General features: G+C 33.8%; 1 protein-coding gene across 1 annotated transcript; it reads left to right on the top strand.

Annotated features, from left to right (window-relative positions):
- Positions 1-10554: 10554 nt before the first annotated feature.
- On the top strand, positions 10555-12401 carry LOC111024320 (AAA-ATPase At3g28580). Its single transcript, XM_022301970.2, has one exon. It carries the CDS (start codon positions 10631-10633, stop codon positions 12296-12298), a length of 1668 nt encoding a protein of 555 aa, XP_022157662.2. The 5' UTR covers positions 10555-10630; the 3' UTR covers positions 12299-12401.
- The last annotated feature ends 9551 nt before the right edge of the window (positions 12402-21952 follow it).

Genomic DNA, 21952 nt, shown 5'->3' with positions numbered 1-21952 from the left:
ACACAACCACCTTTTCTGGAGCAGGAACCTGAACGAGCGCAACAACTGGCGCCTTTCATTTTCGGAATTATCTTAGGTTATACATGCATATAGGACATTTTTACATCATTTAGAGTTGATTTCTAACAAAAATTACGATTTTGTTCAAGAAAATTCTAAGGTAGGCGCCTGATACCTTGCCGAATTCCGAAAGTGCCATTAATGTGAAACGCGAGTTTTGGTGTGTTTAGAAGTCTCTCACAGCCCCTCCACGTGTCTTCCATGCAACGATGAAGACTAATTCAACAACCAACCAACTCAAAGAGGCTTTAGAATGATGGTTCGCACGAAAGTCTCAACTTCCTAACCAATTTGGAATTCCATATAAATTCATCATTCTCCCTCACTTCATTCATCATCCAAGTGATCAATTCAAGCATTTTACATTTGTTCTAATCTTCTTTTATTTCCTTAGTTCTTTAGCTTGTCATTTTATCTTTAAAATTTAGTATTTTTCAAGTCATTGTTTAGTTCAACATTGTTTTTCCAGCTTGTTACTTCTAAATTGTAAGTTTTGAATTGATTTCAAAGTAATTCCAGCGAGTTCATTGATATTCATGTCTCTCTCTTTCTACTAAATTTGTAATCAGAGAAATTTGAGGAATTGATTGAGTATTGCTCCCCGAATCTCGAAAGAGAAAGAATTAGGGTCATTCGGGTTACATACTTCTTATTTGCAACTTTTTCTTATTTTATTCTTTTTATATTATGTCTTCCATTTATAATATTGTTCAATTCTATTTTTTATTTAAAGTTATGAGTTAAATTTATTTTCCTAATCGGTTATGTCGATTCTCCGATTTGGGTTGGCTCTTTCGCTCGGTTTTGTCGATTCTCCGATATGATCAACTCGAAAATTCGAGCTGATCCAAAAAAAACTCCCTAACCCGATCCAACCCAACCTGTGAACACTCCTACATATTTCTATTTACATTCTCATAAAATTGAGGCCTCGAAATTTGCACCAACGGTCAGTATTTAAAACTTTAATTACACTCAATTCGGTGAAGCATGATCAATTTATATAGCTTTTGTTTATATAATTAATGGGATTAACAAATTTATAAGCTAAAGTAAATAAAGTTTTCCAATAGCTTTCAAATTGAACAACTTTATCTCTCGAGACGTCATGAGACATGCGTGTTTTCAACTTAATTTAAGGCAAATTTCTTGTGTTCACACTATAATGTATATAAAATTTCCACCACACTAGAGCCACTCTTTTTGAACCAAGGAATCAAAATAAACTTGGCCTACACACACGCATATATCAATTATTTGTTAAATTAAAATATTATTTTTATTTATGTACTATCAGCTGCTTAATTTTAATTATTGTTGCATCTTAGGTGTGCTTGGGTTTTAATATATATGACCAAGTTCATTGTATGCTTCGGAATAAAATTATTATATTTTGTAGGTACTCAACAAAAAAAACTTTGATTATTGTTTTTTTTTTTAATATTTATTTTGGTACTTTTACTCTCAACTTGGATTCATTTTAATCTATCTACTTTTAAAATATTTGTTTGGTCCTTATACTTTTCAAAAAGGACTATATTGTTCCCTTCATTTTATTTTTAATCTCCTTTTTTTCTATCACAATTTTAACTTTACAATATAGTTAATATTTTTCTTAAAATTTAAACATGACTTCAAATTAAATGGTTTCCATTATATATAGAATTTGTATAAAATTTTATAAATAGTGATCAAAACGGTCACTTTTTTAGAGTACAAGGACCAAAACGACAATACTTTAAAGTACAAGGACTAAAATGAACAAGAATTGAAAGCATGAACACCAAAACCAACATTTGAGTATAATGACTAAAATGAACCAAAGATAAAGCTAAATGGACTAAAATAGTATTTTAACCTATTTATTATTAAATCTTGGAGAATTCTAGGCTGGTTAGAAAATGATTTCCTTTCTAATTTTCTATATTTATAAATTATATTTATTTTCTCACAATTTTTTTTATATGTTTTTCATTTTTCTTAAATATATTTAAATTTTTAGCCAAATTTTAAAATAAAAAATATGTTTTTAAAAAGCTTTTTTTTTCTTTTTATTTTTAAAATTTGGCTTAGAATTTGAAAGCATTTATTAAAGTAGATACCAGAAAGATGAACACACTAGTAAAGATAGTATTTAACAGCACAATTCATTCCATCTCAAAATCAATTGAGAATAAGAGAAATATCACAGGTATGTTATAAACTTGGTTAGGTTCTCTTATCTTTATACGTATGATTCTTGATATACCCCTCAAAATGGTGATTATTTTCATCTCACCAATCTTGATCGAATTCAATTGTGGATCGGATGTTTGTTTGAGTTTTTTTGAGTTTTGATACCATATCAACATTCATGACATTTAATCTTAAAATCAATGGACAATAACACAAGTAATCATGTATATATATAAACCTTACATATTTAATGTGGAATCTTAACTCTTTGAATGCATAATTTAAAAAAAAAAGCTCAAATTCATAAATGCATGAGAAAAAAGAATTAATCCATAAACTTTCGTGTTTTTTTTAATCAACCATAAACTTGTTTATTTCATTTAGGACCCGTTTGATAACCATTTCACTTTTTATGTCTGGTTTTTTATTTTTAGCTTTTCAAAAATGGGATTGTTTGATAACCAATTCAATTTTCTGTTTTTTGTTTTTCAAAAAACGATTGTGAAATTATATGTAAATTTCAAAAAAAAACAAAAAGAAGTTTTCAAAACCAGGTTAACAAAACCTGATTTTTTCTTTTAATACTCAATTTTTTTTTCTTTCTCATATTTATCTCTAAAAAATTTATTTCTCACTCTAAAATTTTTTTATTTCTAAATTTCTCTTCTAAAAGTTCCATATTTTGAATATTTATTATTATTTGTCTCTCTCCAAATTTTTCTGTATTTTTGTCTTTGTAATATATTTTTTCCTCTGAAAATTATATTTATTTTCTTATTCAATATTCATTCACTATAACTTTTATTTATCTTTGTATTTATTTATTTTCCTTAAAAATTATATTTTGAATCTTGTTATTATCTGTAAATTTGTTTCCACCATAATTTTTCACTTTCTTTGTAATTTTTTTCGTTTAACGTATCTTTTCCTCTCGACTTTATTTTTTTTCTCTATAATTTTTCTCTTTTTGTCTTTAACTTTTCTTTCACTCTTTTTTTTAATATGTTTATTTATCTCTCTAAAATTTATCTTCCAAAAGTTTATTTACATCTCTCTAAACTTGTGTTTTCATGTCTCTACATTAGGAGAAGACAAAAATTTATGCAAGGTCAAGTCCAAAAAATGGGAAATGCATTTCCCGACCCCATCCCCGTCCCCAATTCCACATTTTAAATAATTAATATATTTATTACATTTTTTTATACTTAAATTCTAAAAATAATTAAAAACAAATATGAAACCGATAATTTTTCTCGAGAACATCTCTCGGACCCAAGAACGAGGTGGAGACGGAGACTCAAAATTTTAACGAGCACGAGAATGGTGGAGACCATCCTCACTCGCACAACACCATTGTAATCTCTACTCTATATAAAATTTTCTCTCTCTAATATGTATTTTTCAATTTTCTAACTTTTTAAAAACAAAAAAAACTAAAAATGGTTACCAAACATGTTTTGGTTTTCTGTTTTTCAAAAACAACAAACAAAAATTGGTTATCAAACATATATGGTTTTTGTTTTTTAAAAACAGAAAACCAAAATCCAAAACTAAAATGGTTATGAAAGAGACCCTTAACTATTAGGGGTCGTTTGGTTGGGGGTTTCTGGGTGAGAATGGACATGGGCAAGTAAAGTCATTGTTTGTTATAGAGATTTGAAATCTTTTCCTGAGACGAGTTTTGTGCATTCTGATCTCTCCTTTAAATAATTTTTATAATTTAATTATTTTCTTTATTTTATTCAAATTAATTAATTATAAATAGTTAAAATATTTAAATTGAATTTATAATTAATAAAACCACATTAAAATTACACCAATAATGTATTAAATTAATTATTCAATTCTAATAAATTAATTTATTAAAGTGTATACTTTGTTGTTTATAAAAAATGTAATTAATTGATGCAATTAATAAGATGAAAATGATTAATTTTGTTAAACACAATAATTATTAAGATTGATGGCCAAATAAAATCAACAGATTTAGATATATTTATTTATAATATATTTATTAAATAGTTAAACTTAAATTAAAACATAATTGCTTAAAATAATAGTTATTTTAACTTAATAAAGATAAATTAGTTAATGTAAATTAATTATTGGGAGTTAATTTTGATTGATTTTAAAGCTTTATACAAATATATCATTTTGATAAATATGTATATATTGATTTTTAGTTAAATAACATTTAATATTAATTATTCAATTGACTATTGTGCTAAATTGTCAATATAGCTAAACTGTTAATTTAAAATTTAGAATGCTAATATAAAATAATTTAATTTATATTTTTTATTTTTTATTTAAATTTGATTGGTTATTAATCAAGGTTTACAATGATATAAAATGCATATTTCTAGAGTTATATTTGTTTCTCAGGCATCTTATTCTCAGGTATCTTAATCCCAGGTATTTGGCATACTTGAACCAAATGGCCCCTTAAGGTCAACTAAGACATATGAAGTCAAAAAAAAAAAAAAACAAAAAACAAAAGGCACATACATTTTCCAAGGTCGAACGTTGGTCCACGCACTTCATATTTGTTGAATTAAAAAAATATTTAAATTATTAATATATATATATATATATATATATATATATATATATATTTTGGTACAACATGTTGGGGAAGTGATTCGAACTCACAACCTCATGGTTGGAGGTATATGCCAATTACCTTTGAGCTATGCTCACTTTGGTATTAAAAAATATTTTAATCCTTGAATTTTTACATAAAATATCTTCATATAAATATTTTAATAAAAGTAGGACATAAGCACACGTGCATCTGTGATTTATTTAAGAATTCTAGGTTAAAAAATTATTTTAGAGATCACGAGTTAGAATTCTTTGCTTCTATTTATTGTACTAATAAAAAAAATAAAACAGTGGATATTGAGTTTTTTTCAATGGATCCAAACTTTTTGTTAAATGATTAATGTTGATGAAGAAATTTGGTCTCTTGAAATCTCGCCAAATTTGCACTAATGTTCTAAGTATGATCGAGATCGACTTGACCTACAAAATACAATAGCACTAGGATCGATGTCTGGCTTTGGCCACACGAATGTGAGGAGAGTAGGGGGTTTAGGCGTACCTTTAGGGTGTGGCTTACTTCCTTATTTATAGAGGTCAAATCCTAATCTCTCTAGGGTTTACAAAAGTTAAACCCTAGCATCTTTAGGAGATCTGGATTTCTAGACCCATGTGTTCCATTATGGGTCTAACGTTGGATCAAGGGTCGAGTTCGAACGGGGCTACACATAAACCAAAGAGAACCAAATGAGTGTTCTCGGCCATTTGGCTGAGAACACCTCGACGTCGAGCAATGCTTGGCGCCAACCATGGGTCGGCCTATGTTGGCCAAGGCTGACGGTCATCGGTGCTTATCTGCGCATTTCTCTCCCATCCTCTATTCCCTTTCCATCGTTGCCTCCGTTTTATGTATTTCTTCCCATAACAGTAGCCCACACTCTCAAAATAGAAGCCAATAAGCATAAGTAAAATATTAAGACTTTTATATTGAGAGTACTTGTCGCTCAGTCATTTCATGGGTGATTGTTTCTATGGAACAGTCTTCATACCCTTTCGTCGTGGTCGGCTGTTGTTTCACGGATTGGCCTTCTTAGCCCCCATACCTTTTTGTCGTAGTTGCCTGTGGTAAAGTCTCTTGGGCTTTGCCATACAGGTAATTTTAACTGTTTAGGTTTTTTTTTTTGTTGGCTTTGGGATATAACTTTTAGTTGGGCCAGCGATACCACCATTGGGTTTTTAACTTATTTGGCTTTTGCCCATGGTTTTATACCTCAAAGTTTACTCTTGGGTTTCTAACCTAATCGACTTTTGTCAATGGTTTTATACCCTGAGTTAAGTCGACACCCTTGGGTTTCTAACTTATTTGACTTTTGCCCATGGTTTTATACTCTTGGTTTTATTGATTTGGTTTGGCTTGCCTGCTTTCTGTTTTTAATCTTGTTGGGCCTGTACGCATGCCTTTTTCAACACCTTTGGGATTCTCTTCCCTGGTTTCAGTGAATGGCTTCTAGCTTATCAGCCTACTTCTAGGTTTGTCCCAGTTCGAGTTCTTTGACCAGCTGATAACTCTCCAAATGAGAGTTATTTGTGCAAGAATTTCATATAAATTAGCTAAGGATAGCATCACTAACACTCATTCTACACTGATTTTGTGCAAATAATGCTTTACATTCATTAACATCTTTACCTTAGTAGACAATGCTGAGAGTTATGAAGAATGATCTAATTTTGAATGTTTTGCTACAGCATTGTTGATGTTGCAGCATCGGAGTCAAAAAGGCAGAAAAATACAGAGTTGACATTTACAGCTTTTACCCGAGAAATTACTGTAGTAAAACGAAAAAATACCTAATATTTTGAGCTGGGCCCACTTTATCATTTGTGTTGCCCTAAAATCAAGAGGGGTATAAAAGCTTGCAATTAAGGTTACCTCCAACATTCCCCATCTCATCACTTCACTCTCACTTGCTCCCAAGAAACCGTTGAAGAAGACAACAAAGAGAGAAGGACTGCTGCTATTCTTCATATTCTTCTTCTTTTGTACTCTTTAGTATACGGGTTTTGTATTTTCTTCTTCTCTTTTCTTGTATGACATTGAGTAGCTAAGTTTATTTGTAAGGGGGAGGATGTTGTGAACTTATTCTTGAGCTATAAACTTTGCTTTGGCTTTAATGATTATATATACTGAGTTGAAGTTGTTTTTAACATTTTATTTGCTAACATATTGGAATATCTTCTTATTAACTCTTGAAAACTTATAATAGGAAGTGTTTGGCTTCAACTCGTGCTAGATCTACTTGAGTTTAGAGTATGGGTACTTAAGAATAAGGCTCACCTAGCAAGACTGAGTGTATATGCTGTCAAGTTTGTTTAAAAACATGAATAACAGAAAATCTGGAAATCTGGGAAGATTTCGTGTGTATTTGATCAATATATCAACATCGTTAATGCTGCAGCATCATTAGAGTAGTCCAGAAAAAGTCACATAAACTCTTCCCCTGACTCTTTTAAATATCAGTAGTTAACCTTTTCTTTGAATATTTTTCTTTAATCGATCTGGTTTTGTTTGTTTCTGCCTTGTTTTTAATAAGCAAATCATGTATGCACTATTTTGTTTGAGTTACTTTAGTTTTTCTTATCCAAAACTATTTTGTTAATTTGCTTATTTTCTTAAGTAATTGTTGAAATGTTTAGTTATCAATCCATGTGGATACGATCTTTTTATCACTTGCTACAACGATTGTGTACACTTGCACAAAGGGTTCCAAACCGTACCAACACCAGCTGTTGATTAACTTATCCATACCCCCATTTGAGGAGTTTTTTGTTTAGAACAAATGCTCAAGTAGTAAAAGCTAATTAAACCTCAGATGCAAGAACTAATCAGAAACAAGTAATCGTTCTTGGAAACATAAAATAATACGTAATCTGAAACAAATATATACTACTTAATATGTAAGCAATAAAAATCTATTCAATCATTAAAAAAAAGACATTATCCTGTGGTTTCTCAAGATGACGTAGTAGTATCCCCGCGATACTTATTGCTTTCCCCTGACTCTTGTTCGAGCATAACTGTTGTTGGGATATATTGATTTGATTGGTCTTGAGTTTTGTCGAGATCCCATTTTGAATGGAGTAGCTCTTTTGTGCTCATATACTTTTGGGCTCAAGTCAATACTTCTGAGAAAATTGTTGGGCCCTTTTTCGTTATGGGCCTAACGTCGGATCGATGGTTGAGTTCGGGCGGGGTTTGGATCAGACTGCACATGAACCAAGGAGAACCAAATGGTGTTTTCGGCCATTTGGCCAAAGCCTGGTCGACCTGGGTTGGCCCGAGCCGACGGTCCTCGGTGCTTACCCGCGCGCTTCTCTTCTATCCTCTATTCCTTTTCTGTCGTTTCCTCCGTTCTATGTATTTCTTACCATAACAGTAACTCTCACCCTCAAAATAGAAGCTAATAAGCATAAGTAAAATGTTAAGACAAATCTTTATAGCACAAATCTTTCAAGGGACCAAAATCTTATTTGTAAAATTTTTAACACAAATCTTATACACAATGAAAACTCTTTAACGCAAATTTTTAGGTACATCTCAAGAAATTTAGTAATTGAATTATCATGAAATTATGATCCAAAGAAATAAGATAAAAATAAAAATGAAGGAACAAAAATAGTTACTTTTTAAAAACATAAAGACTAAACTATACGCTTCCAAAATAAGATGAAATGAATAATAGTTGAAACTACACTATCCAAAATGAATAAAAGTGGAAAGTAAATCCCACGAAATATTAATCCTAATGTGCCAAAAAGAAAAGTACGTGACATCATCCACATGACATACATGCATGATACATCATAATTTGTTCTATATCTTTCTGTTTAAAGTTAAAAATAATAAATTAATAATAATAACATGAGGCCATGCATTTAACTAGTATGATTTTGCCACGTGGCTGTCCTTTTTACTATTATATTAATTTTTTAACTGATAATGTCTAAAGGCAATAGAATTTAGCTATTTATTATACAGTAGATTTAAAAAAAGAATTAAAAAAAAGACCTTTACAAAAATATAAATTTTTTAAAAAGACCAAAAAGTGGTCAAGCCCTGTTCCATGCAATGACAAACATGGCTGTTTCCTCCTTCCTTCTCATGGTGACTTTTATAAAACAAAAGAAAAAACCAATTTCAAAAGTTATTGGTTGACGAAGTCAAAAAGTATCTAATAATGTATATAAAAAAAAGCTATTTTGCAATTTTGAGATTACATTTTTATAATCTTTGGATTTCATCGAATTAATCTTTAAACATTGATAAATATTACAATTTTTACCTTTCATTCTAACTTTCGAGAGTCATCCATTAATTTTAATAAAAAATCATGCAAAATCTTCCTAAAACTCATAATTTTAGGGAAAGTCGAAACTCGCACAAAATTATGTTCGATCCAAACATAAAATCGATCATTTAATAGATCTCTCAAAACCCATAAATTTCAAAGACAAGAAATCCAACTTAAAAGGATTATTTTTCCATAAATATATGTTTTATAATTTGTTAAACACGAGGATATTTGAAAGTCTGTCCTAAGGTAAAAATTGCAACGATTATTTAAATTTGAGATAAAGATGGTTAATGATCTCACATTGAAAAAGAAAGAGCTCTTACAATAGTTTATAATAGTCATAGGCTACTCCTCTCATTGTCAATTGTTTTTGAAATGGAACTCATAGTATTAATATGGTATAAGAGACATCTCCATGAAAATATTAAGAATCCCACTGTTTTCATAAAATATCGATGTTGATAGATATTCGTAGAAAATTACAAAACAAAATCATAGTTAATATTTAAAAAAAAAAATCAACCTTTCTTTCATTGATTTTAAATAAGTTAGAATTTATTAATATTAATATTATATCCATATTATAATATATTGTTGATAACTTTTCATATATTCTATGAAATACTACGAAACTATCTATTCATTTTCATGTGGAGATGGGTATGGAAATGTGGAATATGAAACAGGAAACACGTGTAGAATAGAAATTGCCCTCTGTGATTTTCCAAAATAAACTTTTGATTAAAAATAATTAAACGCCCAAAAATTTCCCCACTTATTTTGACTGCATTCTTTGTCTATGGCCTTCCAGCTTTCAATTTCAATTTCTTTAATGGAGGTTGACCATTATGAATTATTAAAAAAGAAAAAGAAAAACTCATAAGAAAGCGACCTTAAAGTTAAAAGTTAAAGAATAACATTGAATCGTTGAAAATTGACCGCCGTGTTTAAATTTAGTCTCCAAACCTTCAATTTTGTATTTAATAATTTTTGATGAGGTTCAATATATAAAAATTCAAATTTATTAAACATAAAATTGTATTTTGAATTTTACAAGACTGCACCCTTTCACTAAAATTTATGGGATACAAAATGGAAATACTTTAGAGATCTATTAGATAAAAAAATAAAATTATAATTTATTAACAATACTCAGTGCCAGCCCGTGAACACCTGTATCTTAACTACCATGACCCCTCTTTTTTTTTTTTTTTTTTGGAAAGAAGATAAAATTAAAAATAAATCTCCCGACCCTCTCTTTAGAGAAAGAAAAAAAGGTCGAATTCAGGAGCCATTGATGTTTCGAGTTCATCGCGGCACTATATTCGAGCACTAAGTCACAAGGGTTTTGAATTTTAACCCCTCTTTTTAAATTTAAAAAGTTTCTATCATTTTCATCTCTCTCTCTCCAAGAAACCTCCTCTATAAAACCCCCCTCTGTTTTCCCCCAAATCCCAATCCCCACGTCACCATTCTTCCAAAATCCCCACTCGCCGGAAACCATGTCGCCGACCATGATGGGCGAGCTGTGGACTCAAATTGGCTCAATAATGGCGACGGCGATGTTCGTTTGGGCCATAATTCGGCAATATTTCCCCTACCAAATCAGCGGCCACATCGAGCGCTACGTCCACAAAACCGTCGGCTTTCTCTACCCCTACATCACAATCACCTTCCCGGAATACACCGGCGAGCGCCTCCGCCGCAGCGACGCCTTCACCGCCATCCAAAACTACCTCGCCGCCCGGAGCTCCACCGGCGCCAAGCGCCTCAAGGCCGAGGCCGTCAAGGACAGCAAATCCCTGGTTCTAAGCATGGATGACAACGAAGAAGTCATAGACCACTACGAATCCGTCAAAATCTGGTGGACTTCCAGCAAAACCGTGCCCAAAACCCAGAGCATTTCGTACTACCCTGCTTCCGACGAGCGGCGGTTCTACAAGCTCACTTTCCACCGCCGCCACCGCGACATCGTTCTCGGGTCGTTTATCAACCACATCATGGAGGAGGGCAAGGCCGTGGAGCTCAAAAACCGGCAGCGGAAGCTTTACATGAACAATTCCGGCAAGGACTGGTGGCAGAGGAGTAACTGGAGGCATGTCCCTTTGGAGCATCCTTCGAGTTTCCAAACTCTGGCCATGGATCCCAAGAAGAAACAGGAGATTTTGAATGATTTGGTGAAGTTTAAGAAGGGGAAGGAGTATTACGAGAGAGTGGGGAAGGCATGGAAACGTGGGTATCTTCTGTATGGGCCGCCGGGGACTGGGAAGTCCACCATGATCGCCGCCATGGCCAATTTCATGGAGTACGATGTTTATGATCTGGAGCTGACCTCTGTTAAGGACAACACCGAGTTGAAGAAACTGCTGATTGAGATCTCGAGTAAGGCGATTATTGTGATCGAGGATATTGATTGCTCTCTGGATTTGACAGGACAGAGGAAGAAGAAGAAAACAGGGGAAGGGGAGGAGGAGGAGAAGGAGAAGAAGATTTTTAAAGGGGGAGAGGAAGAGAAGAAGGAGAGCAAGGTGACGCTGTCGGGATTGTTGAATTTCATCGACGGGATTTGGTCGGCGTGCGGCGGCGAGAGGCTGATTATTTTCACGACCAACCATGTGGAGAAGCTTGATCCGGCGCTGGTGAGGAGAGGGAGGATGGACAAGCATATTGAGATGTCTTATTGTGGGTTCGAGGCTTTTAAGGTTCTTGCCATGAATTATTTGGATGTGGAGTGGCATGAGTCGTATGGGGAGATCCGGCGGTTGTTGGAGGAGACGGAGATGACTCCGGCCGACGTCGCGGAGAATTTGATGCCCAAGTCGGAGGAGGAAGTGGCGGAGGATTGCTTCAAGAGATTGGTGGAAGCTCTTGAGAGCGCAAAAGAAGAGGCGAAGAAGAAGAAGGCTGAGGAAGAGGCTGAAGCTGCAAAAATGGCAGAGAAGGAGAATGAGGAGGAGGAGAAGGAGAAGGAGAAGGAGAAGAAGGATGGTGAAAAGAAAGAAGAGAACAAAAGTAATGAAGTTAGATGCAATGGTTGCAATGGAGTAGTGGCAATTAGATGCAATGGTTGCAAGGAAGTAGTGGGAATTAGATGCAATGGTTGCAATGGAGTTGTGGCAACTAAAGAAGTGAAGGAGAATGGTCATGTAGAGAAAGATCAAAAGAAATGAAAATATGTTGGGATTTAGGATTAATGGTTGGAAACTTGTGTACGAATTTGTGTGTATTTTAATTTATTATGTCAAAATAAAAGCTTTGTGTTACTAGTCTACATATGATTCATTGTTGTGTACTAATTGATGCCACATTCTGAGCAGAGAGAAAAGTGTTCTACATGCACTTCAAGCAAGTGTACTTAGAATGTTCGTTGGAAAGAAAAAGAAAATAACAGTTGACTGATTTAGACTTTTATATTAGACTCGATCAATTGAATCCAGCGAAGCAATTTCCTCGAGATAGAATGAGGCTTTCGTTAAAACATCAATTAGTGATTTAACCACAAAACTCTTATGTTCAGATATAGTTAATGAGAGCGGAGGGAAGCACTTTTCAATGAATTGAAAGAAAGATGGAAGTTTCAATAAGGAAAAAAATAATTCTATCTTTTTATTAAATAATTTTAAAACTATTAACCTAAATATGATTCAATTCGTTACGACATCACACGCTGGCCAAAAAAAAAATTGTGAGCGTGATCGAGGAAAAATCTGACTACTTTGGTGTATGGCATACGAGTTTTCCTTCCAACTTCGAACCAAAAATTACTTTTAAGAGAGGAGTATTATCTAAAATCCTTAAGCAATGCTTGTGTTGAAAATTTCTCAAACCCATGGCTAAAACAAAGCTCCTTGGCCTAACCACATGCCTAACTTTTTTCTAAAGAATGGGGGAGATTGTGAGAATTATAATAATAATAATTAGTGCTTGAAGATCAATAGTTCATTATCCACTGGTAGAAAGTCACCTTATAGATTGATCATCGACTTATCTTATTAACCATTCAAATTAAGACTAGCATTTACTCTCCAAAGAGTGTCTTTTACTCATTATTTTTCTTGAAAATTGATGATAAGTTTTCGGTTTTTTTTATTTCTCTTTTAGTAATTTTTTAAAGGGCTTAATTATATTGAATACTAAGGCAAAGCAACAAATTTTGGAAATACTTTGAATTGATGTACAAAAGTTGAGTTTGAAAAATAATTTTCAGTTTTAGGCATCTAGCCAAAATCTAGATTTTAAGTCTTTATTACCCTCTTCTACACACACACACAAAAAAAAAAAAAAGTTTACAATTATGCTTTTACTTTTTCCTTTTCACCTCCACCAATGTCATCAAAACAAAATGAACTCTGTTACACTGTGGATAAGCTTTGATTTTATCCATGACATCCGAGGCTAAAATCGATCAAAAATTTCAATTTTATCCATGAAACAATTAACTACGGATGAATCAACAAAATTAAAAAAATATATAGAAAATTTTATTATTCCCCAAAAAAAAAACTTTGTTTGGTAGCATATATGTGACTGTTGTGTACTAATTAATGTTCATTGAAAATAGAAACTATAAATTCTAGTGGGAGACCTGCTTGATTCAAAGTAATTCACTTGTTGGTAATAGCCAACAAAGCTTCAAGAGACTTTGAAAAAGTAAATCAAAATAATTACATTGAAGAATGGAAGAGAATCCTCTCTCCGTGGAAGAACAAGATCAGCTTAATCATAGTATCAAAAAAGCTAGAAGGGCTCGGATCAGGCATCGGGCTAGTGAAGACAATCAAGACTTTCCTCTAAAAGATTGCTTTGGAAGTTTACCAGACGGCGGAAAGCGAAAATTTTCGTACCATGAAATGGTTTTGGGAGACACGAATGAAGATCTTGAGATGGGTGTTGAAAATCTACTGGAAGATGATCTCAGTGATGAAGAAGTAGAATCGCATCCCTTGGATGATGTAAAATTTTTGAAAGAACAATAGAAGAATTTTAGGGCACCGTGGAGGTTAACCCTAATCATAAAAGTAATAGGCAAGACTTTTGGTTATCAATTTCTCCTCCGAAGGTTAATGGCAATTTGGAAATCTAAAGGGGAATTCAAGTTGATCAGTCTCAGCAATGATTTCTTTATTGCGCACCTGGAATTGAAAGAGGATCGAGACAGAGTCCTTATGGACGGCCCTTGGAAGATTTTAGACTACTATCTGGCGATTCGTGGCTGGTCTCCCAAATTCAGGCCATCAACAGTGACTATTGACAGGGCTGCTTTGTGGGTTTGCATCCCTGATTGCCCGATGGAACTTTATAATGAGACAGAGATGAATGAAATCAGTGATTTCATAAGCAAGTGTTGGGTTTTTGTGGGATAGGATACTAACCTCTTGTAGCGTCGCAGCGGAATTCACGAAAACCAAGTCACGGTCGAGGATCAATCACGGATGGAAAGATCTCACGATTCACTGCCTGAATTCTTCCAGTGGTGAAGAACTTTGAGACAATCCAACACTCTCTTCCTTCTCTGTGTTTTACAGAACACTCACTCTTTTGCTTTCTAGGGAAATTCTCACGAATGACACACACAGAGTGAGGAGGGAGTTGAGAGATATTAACATAACTGCTCCCTTATTTTCAAATTCAAAATGAATTTGAATTTCTCGATTTTATTAAATCCTACAGCAAGACTCTAAAAATTGATTTCAAGACCCAATCCCGGGAAATGGATCACTTTGCAAGAATCTGCGTTGAGGTGGATCTTACGAAGAAGCTCGTACAAGACTTTACAATTTTAGGAGAAATGTATGGAATATAATCCAATATGAAGGGATACATTTAGTCTATTTCAATTGTGGTTGTATGAGCACAAATTGGAGGAGTGTCCCTTGAGATGCCATACTAAGACGAAGGCCAATGATAATTCATTTGGAACACCAGACCCCATTGGAGGAGATTCGAGGGATCCAAAGGAAAGCAATATCCTGGAGTTTCCACAAAAGTCTTTAATAGCAATGCAAGTTTCTCAGCCAAAACCTTCACCCGGACATGGACCTTGGTTGCTAGTGGATCATTCCAAGAGAAAGGGAGGAGGAAAACCACCTCGTACAAGGTCAGAGAGAGGTATATTCTCATCCAAAAACTTGAATTCTAAGTGGAATGCAAATCAGGACCCAATTGAAGAGCTCACGGATGTCCTTGACACAATTGTTGATCCATCTGAGGCGCTTGATCGTGTAAAATCTCTTCAAAATAAGTAAGATGAGAGAGCGAGGATCGTAAGGGATCAAGATTCTTGGAGGTTTAAGAACATGAATCCTATTTCTGGACTTGGGGTAAATTTTTCAAGATTTCCTTTTGATTATCAGGGGCCTGTTGAAACTCAAGATTCAATTGGAAGACGAAAACCTTGTTGGATGGACAAAGATTATAACCCTAGGGACATGGACTCAAACCAAGAGGACGATCTTGATCCAGAATCACCAATCCCTTGCAAGGGGTTTTTCGATTCTGTTGGGGCTTCAACAAGTGAGACGTTGAGTAGGAAGAGCGATTACCATCAGGCCCAGATAATGAATCTGGGGGATGTCAATGTTGTTATGCATCAGAGAGATGAAGATGCACCTCAGGCAATGGAGTACGCTTCAAGCGAACAAGGAATGGAGATATCAGCAGCAGGGGTCATTCCTACAGGGAAGTAACTCTAAACTATCATAGTTTTAATGATTTTTATGTCTTGAAATTGTAGGAGGGCTGGTGGCCCCCGTTTTAAATATGTTCTTAGGGATATGATCCAAGCTTACAATACGGATGTTCTAGTAATCTTAGAACCCAAAATTAGTGGTAACGTGGCTAATAGAGTTTGTGGTAGTTTTGCTAGATTTTCTTATACTCACATTGAAGCTTTAAGATTTAAGGGTGGCATATGGGTGTTGTGGCAACATAATAGTGTTTCACTTGTTGAGTTAAATAGATACAATCAAGCCTTTCATTTTAGAATCACTAAAGGTAACTCCTCGAGTGTGTTTACTGCTATATATAGAAGCCCACAGAGGGCTTCAAGAAGAGACTTATGGAAGTTTCTTGATTCAATTGCTTCTGAAATTTCTGAGCCTTGGCTGCTTTTAGGATACTTTAATGAGATTTTAGTAAGTGAGGAAAAATCGGGCGATGCCCCTTTTAATTCGAGTTCATCTACTCTCTTTGTAAATAGGATGAATAATTGTCAGCTTATGAAACTTGGCAATATAGGGCCTAAGTTCACCTGGAGAGGGCCTTTGTTACAAGGTTATTCTAGAATCTTTGAAAGGCTTGATAGAGGTTTCGCAAATGCGGAATGACAATTAGCTTTCCTAGAGTCTATTAGAGTTTTACCTAGGATTAAGTCTGACCATCACCCAATCTTGTTAGATACTGCTGGATTTTGTGCTAGTAATCGTAATAAAAAACCTTTTAGGTTTATGGCAGCGTGGCTTACTCACAAGATGTTTCCCTCATTCCTCGAAGAGATTTGGCCCAAAACATAATCTCTAACAACACAATTAGCAATTGTCCAAGGGAAAGCCTCTCAATGGAATAAGGAAATATTCCAAAGCATTTTTTTGGAGAAAGAAGGTAATCCTGGCCCGACTTACAGGTATTCAACATAGAATCCCTCATAGTAGCAATCTGTTCCTGTTAAATTTAGAATTTGAGTTAAATACAGAGCTTGATAACATTTTCTTATAAGAGGAAATCAACTGGTTTCAAAGATTCATATGTGAATGGGTGTGGTTTGGGGACCGATAGACGAAAATTTTCCATACTAAGGCTATAATATCCCGTAAAAGGATTCGCATAGAGACACTAAAAGATAACAATGACAATTGGGTTACAGAGGATTCAGCCTTTAAGGAGCTGGTAGTTGAGCATTTTCAAAATATGTATGGAGTCTCAGATATGGGTGTTAAACTGATTACGGATTCTACCTTCCCTATCCTCCCAACAAAATCTATTGGGAGTCTGATTAAGGAGGTTTCTTTGGAAGAAGTTCGTTCAGCAATGTTTGTCATGGGTGATTTTAAGGCTCCTGGTTCGGACGGCTGTCAGGCTGTTTTTTACCAACAAAACTGGTCTATTGTTGCTTCCTCGATGGTTGCATTTGCTAAAGATATTTTGGAGAAAGGGAATTCAATAGAAAAAGGCGAATAACACTTTTATAGTTCTTATTCCCAAAGTTGAACTCCCTGAATCTATAACCCAGTTTAGACGAATTAGTTTATGTAATGTTTCTTACAAGCTCATTACTAAGATGATTGTCCTTAGACTGCGAAATTATCTAGGGATGATAATTTCCCCTAACCAAGCAAGCTTTGTCCCAGGGAGGCATATACAGGATAACATCATTATCGCACAAGAGTTAATTCACATGATGGACAAATTAAAGAAATCTAGTTTATTTAAGTTAGTCAAAGTTGACCTAAAGAACGCGTATGATAGAATTGCCTGAGATTTTTTGGAAGAAACTCTAGAGTTGGTAGGTCTCCCTAGAAATTTGATAAATATTATAATGGACTGCGTAAGCTCAGCGAAGATGCAAATTCTTTGGAATGGGGAACCCACATCTGTTTTTAGAATGAGGAGGGGTGTTCAGCAGGGCTGTCCTTTATCTCCTACCTTTTCGTTCTCTGTTTAGAAATACTTTCCCACTATATCGAGGATACGGTTAGAGAGAATAGGTGGAAGCCTATTCGTGTGGGTTCGCATGGGCTGGCTATCTCTCACTTAATGTTTGCAGATGATCTATTACTCTTTGCGGAAGCTAATTTAGACCAAATTGAGGTTATTAAGACAGTTCTAAGTAAATTTTGTGAGGCTTCAGTCCAAAAAGTAACTTCAAGACAATTATCTATTTCTCAAAGAATGTCCCTCACGAGGAGCAACAACAGATTGTTGATGTTGGTGGATTTAGAGTTACTTCCAATGTAGGGAAATGCTTAGGGATTCCAATTATACATGGTCGGCTTCCTGCCTCGGCTTTCAAAGAGATAATAAACAAAGTTAGTCTTTGTTTGAGTAACTGGTCAGCTGCTTCTTTATCATTGGCAGGGCACATGACCCTTGTCCAACCTGTGCTTCAAGCTCTTCCAACTCACTCCATGCACATTTTTCGGTTCCCAGTTTTGGTGTGTAAAAAACTTGACCAACTGTGTAGAAACTTATTGTGGGGGCATACCTCTCAGAGGTCTAGAATCCATTTAATCAGTTGGAAATCAATTACTAAGCCTAAAGTTGAGAGGAATCTTGGTCTTCATAAATTTAATGAGTTTAATACGGCTCTCTTAGGGAAGATTGCCTGGGGTTTGATTAAAAAGCCAAGCGACCTTTGGGGCCCAAGTTCTTATTAATAAATATAAAGGAAGATGGAGGGATGGAGGGAAATTGACAGTTAAACAAGGAGGTTCTTGGCTATGGAATGCTATAGTTGGAGCATGGAATGAAATTAGCTATTGGATGAGGTGGGGAATTGGTAATGGGTGTCTGGTCAAATTCTGGAGCGATCGTTGGATAAATAGGAAAAATCTTATAGAAATAATGGGGGACATTGGCATTCTGGAGTTAGAGAAGTATCGTCCAGTTAGGGATTATGTATTAGAAACAGGAGAGTGGAATTGGGAAGCGTTCACTGGAAAAGTTAACCAATCAGTGCTGCTGGCCATTGCAAGCATCAGACCACCAGATGAGTGAATTAAGTTACCAGACTTTCCCATCTGGTTTGGGTCAACATACGGAAATGATTATGTTTCAGTCACATGTAAGAATCTCCTAGCTTTAAAAATTCATACTTCAGATAATAGTTCATGGAAAGATTTGGAGGTGGGAAAGGCTTTTAGAATATGCTTCTTTTTATGGCTAGTGGGACACGAGAGAATTCTAACTAATTTTGAAAGATTCAAAAGGCATTTAAGTCAATCGGACAGATGTCCTAATTGTCCCAATTTACCTGAAACAATTGTCCATGTTCTAAGAGAGTGTGTTTTGGCCCATAGGGTGTGGTTAAGTTTAGTTCCATCTGATTTCACTAATAAGTTTTTCAATTGTGATTTGCTGCAATAACATTTATTGAACCTAAGGAATCCACCTCACATGCATTGGTCAAACATCTTTGCGGTCGACTTCTAGTTGCTTTGGTCATGGAGGAACAAAGCAATTTTTATTCCTTCTTCAAGCAGGCCAGAAGACCCTACCATAGTAGTACGAAGAACAACGGATAGTTTTGTCCAATCTTGGAAGTTAGCGACGCCCTTATTAAAGAAACATTTCCAGTGTTGGTCTAACATCCATTGGCAGCCTCCGTCGTGCAATTATTGGAAGTCGAACATCGATGGTTCAGCTCATGGAAACCCAGGTTTGACTGGGGCAGGAGGGTATAATTCAAGATTCTGATGGGAATTGGATCAAAGGATTTCAGCAAAACGTTGGGCACACAACAGCAATCGTAGCAGAACTTTGGGGGATTCTATCTAGACTCGAGATATCCTGGGATTTTGAATCCGACTAGGAAGTGGCATGTAATTTGGTTCGAAGTCACAATTAATCCATTGCCTTGCTAAGACCATTCGTAATGAAGATCGTCCAACTGATGGAGATGTCTCGATACAACATGTTTACAGATAAGCAAATTTTTGTGCTGATTGGCTAGCTAATTGAGCTTGTAACCTCCCTTTAGGAATTCATTTGTGCGACGAGCCTCCAAGAGGCCTTTTCCATATGTTGATGGTTGACATTTCAGGGGTCTCCATGCCCCACCTCATTACCTCCGTGTAGTTTCCTTTCATCTGTGCCTTTTGAAGCTTATTTTTCTTCCCAAAAAAATCAAAACTATTAAAAAAAAGGGTATGAAGATGACACATTTGACCAAGAACATTCAACCAAGTAACCACCACAAATTTTCCTTTGTCTTGTCTTAAACATGTGAAAAATGACAAAAATCTACCTTTTCTTTTTTAATGACAAATTTTCCTTTCTGTTCATCTTATAATATTCGCCACACATAATTAAGTGCCCGTTTAATAAACATTTTGTTTTCTTTTTCTGATTTCTAAGTTTTAGCTTTTTTTTTTTTGTCCGTTTCATAAACATTTGTTTCCTTTTTCTGATTTTTAATTTTTTGTTTTTAAAGCACATAATTGTTATAACCAATTCAACTTTCTATTTTTTTTCTTCAAAAACCTAAATTCAAAAAAAAAATATTCCAAAAATAGATTTCTATTTTTCTATATGATTTTTTCTACTAATACTCAATTTTTTTCCTGTCATATATATCTCTAAAAAATTACTCACTCTAAAATTTTTTTATATTTTTCTAAACTTTTTCTCTCTAAAACTTCATCTTTTATAATTCATATTTAATTTCTCTATTTCAAATTTATTCTTTTCAAAGACTTTTATCTTTAATTTTCTTTCACAATAATTTTTATTTCTCTATATTTATTTATTTTTTTAAAAAAATATATTTTCAATCTTATATTTATCTATAATTTTTTTTCACTATAATTTTTCTTTATAATTTATTTTTTTCTTTAATATAACTTTTCCTCTCAACTTACCTTTTCCTCTAGAATTTCTCTTTTTATCTTTAATTTCTCTTTTTATTTATCTCTCTAAAATGTATCTTTAAAAGTTTACTTATATCTGTTTAAACTTATTTTTTTGTCTCTATAAAAGAATTTCTAAAAAAGTCAAGTCTCACCCCAAGAATAAGAAATGCATGCCCCAACCAAATATATATTTATTATACTTTTTTATTTTTTAAATTCTAAAATAATTAAAATTAATTATTAAACCAATTAATCTATATGTATATATAAAAGGCAAGATCCGGAGAAACCTTTTTGCGGTTTTTACCCTTCATTTTTTATACTTTTGAATATGAAGTTGGAGACAAATTGGTCCTTTTACGTGCAACTATTGAATTTCTTATAATTATTATGAATAAATGTTTATTTTATGTGCCCTATTTTACCACTTCTATTTTTTGTTAATTTTCTTTCGTACCTTTTGTAAGAAGTTAATGTTTTTTTTTTAACTCCAAGTAAGATCGTGTTTAATATGCTATAATAGCTTATTGTAATTACAAATGGATGTGTGGAAGTTGTTAAATTAATTGCACATAATTACAAATTTAAACATGCGATTGTCCTTCCCCAATCCTTTTATCTTCCTCTATACTTCCCTTTAGTTCTATACTTTCTCTATATAAATATCTGTCCTCTCTTTACTAATGGCAACAAAAGAATCAAGAGGTAAAGTTGGTGTGAAAGTATGGCGATTATTTTCCTTATGAACAACTACAATGTACGTATGGATAATCGAGAGAAAATTAATAGTGAAGAGAGATGAACTAAAGAAATTAATTTTGGATCGCATCAAGGTGGGATCAGTTTTATTTTTATTTATTTATTTTTAGAAAGTAAAACTTTTGATCTATGTGCTGAATTATTTGTATAGAATTATGGCAAAAAAAAATAAATTTTTTTATGGGTAAATTGCATAAATCACCCATAAAATAGGATAGTTGTTGCAATTACACCCCTAAACTTTCAATTGCAAAAATTAGACCCTCAAACTTTTGTAAAATGATAAAATTAAACCCTTAAACTTTCCAGAGTAAAAATCAAACCCTTAATCTTGAATAAAATTGCATCCAAAATAAAAATTAAATCCTGATTTTTTTAAAAAAAATTGGATCTATGAAATTGGAAGCCATAGATGGTGTTGGAGGGAAATTGGAGGCTCTCCCACGCCGTGTAGATCGAATCCCCACCGTTGCTGTTAGAGTTGGAAGCTCTCAAACTAAT

Source organism: Momordica charantia (assembly GCF_013281855.1).
Source record: "Momordica charantia cultivar OHB3-1 chromosome 8 unlocalized genomic scaffold, Mcharantia_2.0 BLBB01000008.1, whole genome shotgun sequence".
Lineage (NCBI taxonomy): Eukaryota > Viridiplantae > Streptophyta > Magnoliopsida > Cucurbitales > Cucurbitaceae > Momordica > Momordica charantia.
The sequence above is the reverse complement of the archived record's forward strand: the minus strand, read 5'-3'. Positions and strand labels throughout refer to the sequence as shown.

Coding starts and splice junctions, on each gene's coding strand:
- LOC111024320 (XM_022301970.2), top strand. CDS start 10,631: ATGTCGCCGACCATGATGGGCGAGCTGTGGACTCAAATTGGCTCAATA.